This window comes from Nicotiana tabacum, chromosome 16, assembly GCF_000715075.1.
Source record: "Nicotiana tabacum cultivar K326 chromosome 16, ASM71507v2, whole genome shotgun sequence".
In the NCBI taxonomy this organism is placed as follows: Eukaryota; Viridiplantae; Streptophyta; class Magnoliopsida; order Solanales; family Solanaceae; genus Nicotiana; species Nicotiana tabacum.
Genome location: NC_134095.1, coordinates 131,181,666 through 131,188,409, shown reverse-complemented (window position 1 = coordinate 131,188,409; position 6,744 = coordinate 131,181,666). Strand labels below are relative to the sequence as shown.

At 31.5% G+C, this 6,744-nt stretch overlaps 1 protein-coding gene across 1 annotated transcript; it reads left to right on the top strand.

The window, feature by feature from the left end:
• Positions 1 to 550: 550 nt before the first annotated feature.
• Positions 551 to 1,676, top strand: LOC107822035 (uncharacterized). Its single transcript, XM_016648521.2, has one exon. It carries the CDS (start codon positions 690 to 692, stop codon positions 1,482 to 1,484), a length of 795 nt encoding a protein of 264 aa, XP_016504007.1. The 5' UTR covers positions 551 to 689; the 3' UTR covers positions 1,485 to 1,676.
• Positions 1,677 to 6,744: the final 5,068 nt, after the last annotated feature.

Sequence of the window (6,744 nt, the reverse complement as noted above, 5' to 3'; positions counted from 1 at the left end):
AAATTTCTATGTTATACACCTTTTGAATGAATTTCTATACAATCTTAATCTTTTTATATAGGAAATGACTAGCCGGATTTTTTTTATATATATATAGCACCCAAAAAGTGGGCACTATACGCTTTTGAATTATTGAAGTGAAGAATTATTGGTGGGGCCAAGAAAAAGATATATAGCGCCCAAATACTGGACGCTATACATATATAGCGCCGGGTATTTGAGCGTTATACCTGTTAGTGTCAGCTTTTGTGCCGTTAATGTATAGCGCCCAGTATTTGGGCGTTATATATAAAAATATTATTTTTCTTTTTTACATCTATTAAGGTGCTATTTGTCCAAAAGAACCACATTTTGGTTTCGGAATCCAATATTTCTTGTCTTCCTAAAGTTCATGCTCTTTCTCACGTGGCCCGCCAAATGTCACTTCTTCATCCAGTTATCATCCTCCACGTCATTTTTAACAAAACCTAACGTCCTATTTTATTTCTTCTAATTACTACCAGGGTCCCAATTCTCCACTATATATATGGCCCACCCCTTTCACTTTTGCAAACCAATCTCCTTTTTCTGTTCTAGTTTTCTGTCGAGCATTTTATCAAAAGTTTCTGTATAATCAATCTCCTTTTTTCTATCCCAGTTTTCTTTCAAGCATTTTATCATACAGTTTCTTTATACCTTTCTCCGTCAGTATGATCAGCAATTTTGAAGCTGATGTAAAATTTCTTCAAAACCCATCTTTAATTTCCCAATTTTTTTCTCTTTCGGCTATCGAAAAGGTTCCCCAAGTGTACAGTTTCTGCAAATGGGGTGCTCTAGTTCTTGCCATTGTTGCTTCTTTCAGCAGCTTAATAAGAAAAGGCAAGCTTCTATTCATTTACGTTCGTAAAATAAAACCTTCTGCTGAACCTCTTCTTCAGTATCTCAGCGAAGACTTCGACTTTTCCGATGATGAAGACGACGATGAATGCTCATCGGTTTCATCAAACGATGAAGAGTTAACACCAGTGGATGAAGATTTTTCAGTTGCAGGTTCGAGTTTCTACTTCAAAGAGCAAGGCCAAAAAAGTAATTTAAGACTCAGACGGCGACGGAGCAGCTACGAACGGTTCCCCTTAACGGAGTTTGCAGCCGGGAAAAGTGTCGTAAAGTTGTGGGATAGTTTAACGTTAGGTTTAGACTTTAATGATTCTTTTGATAGAAGCGATTTTATGATTTTATCGTCAGAAGTGAGAGATGGAAAAAACGGCGTCGTTTTAGATGCTTATGACACGAGAATGAGGCGTCAGTCGCCGGCGATATGTGCCGAGTGGGGTAATGGAAAGGCGGTGGGAATCAGTGGTAACGGCGTCGAGAAAGTTTACGTAAGAGATGAAGTTGCCGGAGTTTTAACGGTTGGTGACATGAGGAACGTGAACACGGCGGTGCAAACGGTGACGGAACTCGAGGGCGCCGTTAACGTTGACGGAACTCGAGGGCGCCGTTAACGTTGACGCATAGACGTTGACCGTTCAATTTGAAGGGGGTAAATCCGTAAATATAATTTAGTATCAAATATCGATTACAAAATTGTATGATAATTGATTGAAGAATATCCTCCTTTTGTACATAATTATTTTGAAGATTATATAAAGGAAAATTGATGGTTGATCAAGATGACTTTCCATTATTTAAGTTGACACTGGAGAGTGGTTGTTTAAATGTAAGTATTTTAATTTGATTTTTGCATAAATTATGATGCAAGATTTTCTTAATGATTGTATTTGATTTTGCTTAGCTGGTGAGTATATACCTACCATTTTATTGATTAGATTCTAAGAATCCTTTCAAGATTTTATTTCGAATTAACTAATTTTAGATCAGATTTGTATAATAGTTGTAGATTACATCAATGAATGAGTCGCCGTTTAACACTAACTTTAGATCAGATTTGTATAATAGTTGTAGATTACATCAATGAATGAGTCGCCGTTTAACTTACTCAGAAATTAATTGCTATACAATTGGCTTGTATTCTAAAATAAAAATAAAAATACTACTATCAACTATTTAATTGTGTTTTTCTTTCTCTATATTCCCTTGACAGAGCTCATTTACGGCTTGATTTTGGCAATTAACGTATCTCAAGTTGACCCAACAATTTGTATTTGTGCGATTTGATCGAAACTATCCCCTACCTAACCTGTTAAAATTTAGACGGATTAAATAAGTTTTGTTTTAGGGATCAAAATTGACCGCTAAATTATGGTACGTACAAATAAAATTTGATGTAATCACAATTTAAAGACACGGATTGGGTGCAAAAGAAGAACAACAGCTAGCTTTACAGCTTGTTTGGATGGTTATTGCATGTCATTTCATATCGTATTGTATTGTATTGTATAGTTTGATAAATATAATATTTGGATAAATTATGTCGTTTGTCGTTGTTTCATGATATCACGCACCAACAATATGAAGAATAAACATGTAATATTTTAAAGAAATATTATGATACAGGGTAAAATTATTATATAAAAAGGTAGGATAAATGATAAAATAAAATTATTTTATAATAATAAAGGGTGAGATGAGAGAAAAAGATAAGGTAATGATGCGACCACATCAAATGGGCCGTTGCAGAAAGTGATACATTTCGTTGTTACGTAACGATGGATTTAACAATATGATACAATAAAATTTAGATAACAATTAACACAAATATCATATTTAAAGTAACAATATTGTAGGTAACAACTATCCAAACAAGCTGTTACTTGTTGGAAATATAATGATGTTTCTTAGAAACTAAAACAAATCACCGCAAAACTTAAACTAGCACTCTACAAAACATGGAGAAATAATGGCGTTAGGATAAAAGTAAAAAAAAAAAAAAACAAAGAAAGTAAATACAACAACATAGAAATTATTTTAAAGAAAAAAATGGGCATTTTTATCTATACCCGCTTTTTGGGTCACGTTTTAACTTATGTCTGCTTTACAAAAAAAATTTGCAAGCGTACCCACTTTTTCGCGTAACTTCAGCATACGGGGCTGAAGTAGCAAAGACAATCACACAAAACTTCAGCATCTAGTAGACGGGCCTGAAGTAACAAGTGTGCTGAACCAAGTGTGTTGAAGTTTTTGTTTGTAATTGTTGAACTTAAGCATAGTAGCTGAAGTTTTGTTCTCTATTTGTTGAAGTTTTTGTTTGTAATTGCTGAACTTAAGCATAGTAGCTGACGTTTTGTTCTCTATTTGCTGAAGTTTTTGTTTGTAATTGCTGAACTTAAGCATAGTAGCTGAAGTTTTTGTTTGTAATTGTACTAAATAAGCTGAAGTTTTTTTGTCCTGGATTCATTATTTTTATCATTAAGCTTTTTCAGAAACTTCAGCAGAAGATGCTGAAGTTATTTAGTTCATTTATAAAAACTTCAGCACTAAATAAGCTGAATTTTTTTTTTGTCCTGAATAATCTTTTTCAAAATCTTCAGCAGAAGATGCTGAAGTTATTTAGTTTCATTTGTAAAAACTTCAGCATTAAATAAGTTGAAGTTTTTTTGTCTTGGATTCATTAGTTTTGTCATAAAGCTTTTCCAAAAACTTCAGCAGAAGATACTGAAGTTTATTTAGTTCATTTGTAAAAACTTCAGCACTATATAAGCTGATATTTTTTAAAAAGCTTTCTAACATACTAGATAAATAATCAAATTGCCCACAGTATCTAAATCATAAATTTTGGAAATAAATAAACGTGAAAAGAACAGAATTATCATGAAAAGAATCACTAAGTGTGACCTTAAACTTCTCGTACGTGAAAATATTCATAAATTATTGTCTACTAAGTTACGTAATTATTTATAATTTATTTTTAAGTAATCTGATAAACATACTTATGACAATCATCCCATGAACTGAAATTTCATAGCAGCATCAATAGCAGCAGCAGCAGCAGCAGCAACAGAAGAAGAAGAAGAAGAAGAAGAAGAAGAAGAAGAAGAAGAAGAAGAAGAAGAAGAAGAAGAGGAAGACGAAGGAGGAGAAGGAGGAGGGGGAGAAAGATGACTGAAGTTGTTTAAAAAATGGATACAAGTTAAAAAAAATTTTAAAAAAAGGTATAAGTTAAATGGGGGCAACTAAATAGAGCGTATGTGCAATTTTTCCAAAAAAAAAAAAAAAAAAAAGAGAGAGGAGATTGATGCGCCTAAAAAATTAAAAGAATTTTAAAGTAGTTAAAGTTGATCATGTCGTGTAATATATATTATTCATTTCGTTTACTTTACCAGACATTATTAGTATCTTAAACTTAACCTTTTTTTCCTTGATCACAATGTTTTCATGTAGTTCTTTAAATAAAAGTTTCTAATTACGTTAATTTCATTTGAAAAAAAATTTTAAAAATATAAATATACATATTGAGACAGAAATTAGGAGGTTTGACACTCATAATTTGAACATTTCATTTTTTTTTTTTGCTTCGAATGAAGAAATTAAATATGCTATGTAGCTTGTTCCAACTTCCAATCAAACGGGTAAAGGGTTGACGCTGAAAATTCCGAGTATACAAAAAAGTCACGTTAAGTGCGCGCAATTTAAAGCCGCAATTTGACTTTTGATAGTTCAATTCCATGAAGCAAGTCAGTTCCAAGAGGGAAGACATTTCAACAGAAAAAGAGATTTAAAGGTATAAAACCCGGTAACTTCAAGAGTCCGGACTCTAAATGTGGTTCCTTTGGATTCAAAATATTTTTTTAAGTGTTAAAAAAAATTATATTTTTATGTAAAACGCGATTATGAACCACGTTTTATATAAAACGATCTAACATACCGTGTTTTATATAAAGCTGATAAGATTGCTATATAAAACACGGTCCATGACCGCGCTTTATATAAACGCGGTAATGAACCACATTTTATATACATAAATTACAGAACCCTTCCCTTTTCCCCACGTTTCTGCCCAGATTCCCATCCCCTTCCCCTTCCTTTTTTTTTTTTTAAAAAACAACGGTCCCCCCTCAATAAACGTCCAAAAAAGCTCGTGTGGACCCCACCCGTCCCGTAAAAAGTAAATATTGTTGGTCCCACATCCTAGCCAAGGCTTCTATTATTGCGGGTTGCTTGTTTCGGAGTCAAATTTTTAAATCTTCAACTTTTCGAAAAACATAATTTGAGGTATTCCGATTTAGTTTATGTTCAAACTCGTATAAATAATGCATATTAGTTGTTTTGAATGTGTTGTATGTTGTTTTGTGTTTTTTTTTTTTGCGATTAAATTAGTATGTTATTTTTATCCGGACTAAGATATTAATGTTATAAAAAAATATGTAAAAATTGTGAAATTATTATTATTTGTTAATAAAAATATTAATAAATTACTATTACTGTTTTATATGTATTTTTATGATTAAAATATATTTGTTGTATTTTATCTGGTTTAAATTATTTTTTTGCTTAAAGACTAGTAAATCGAAATGCCTTTTAGGGTAGTAAAATGTAATGCCTTTTAACATAGTAAAATGTAGTGCCTTTAAGCGTAGTATAATGTAGTGCCTTTTAACGTCGTTTTCCTGTAGTTTAATTATCTCTTATCCTCAAAAATAAGTCAAAATAACTGATAGATCAAACACAAACTAACCAATTATAGTCAACATATATTTGGTGCTATTGGGCCGCAAATATCGAGCCAGAAACCCATATATGAATCTTTAATAATTAAATATTGTATAGTTATAAAAATTAATTATTTAAATATACAAACAAATATATAAAATTATAAAACTAATATGTAAAATAATAAAACTAACACATAGAATAAATTGGTGCTACTGGGCTCCAAATATTGAGCCTGGAACCCATATGTGAATATTTAATTATAAAAATTAATTATTTAATTTATAAACTAACATATAAAATTATAATAAAACTAACACATGAAAGAACATAGAATAAATTGGTGCTACTGGGATCCAAATATCGAGCCTGGAACCCATATGTGAATATTTAATTATAAAAATTAATTATTTAATTTATAAACTAACATATAAAATTATAATAAAACTAACACATAAAAGAATTCAAGATATCTTGGTGCTACTGAGCCGTAAATATTGACCCTGGAACTCATATATGAATTTTTAATAATTAAATATTATATAATTATAAAAATTAATTATTTAATTTATAAACAAACATATAAAATTATAAAACTAATATGTAAAATAATAAAACTAACACATAGAATAAATTGGTGCTACTAGGCTCCAAATATCGAGCCTGGAACCCATATGTGAATATATAATTATAAAAATTAATTATTTAATTTACAAACTAACATATAAAATTATAAAAAAAGCTACCACATGGAAGAATTTAGGATATCTTGGTGCTACTGGACCTCAAATATCTAGCCTGGAACCCTTATGTGAATACATCATAATAAAATATTGTATAATTATCAAAAATAGTTAGTTAATTTACTAACTAACATATTAAATTATAAAACTAACATGTTATTAATGCTGTTTAATTTACAGTAGACGACATGGAGGTACGCCTATTCATCCCGGACCTTCCAGCGATAAGCTACTCTCGTTACAAGGCGATCATAGGTCCGCCCACATATGTGAGGGTAAGTTACTGACCTAGACTCTCCGCGCCAGGAGAGTGGATGACATGTGGGACTTTCTGCATACCAGAGATCTCCATGACCGTGTAGTCGCGTGCCTGCGGGACACGGGTTTCTACAAGATATTTGAGATCGGGCGG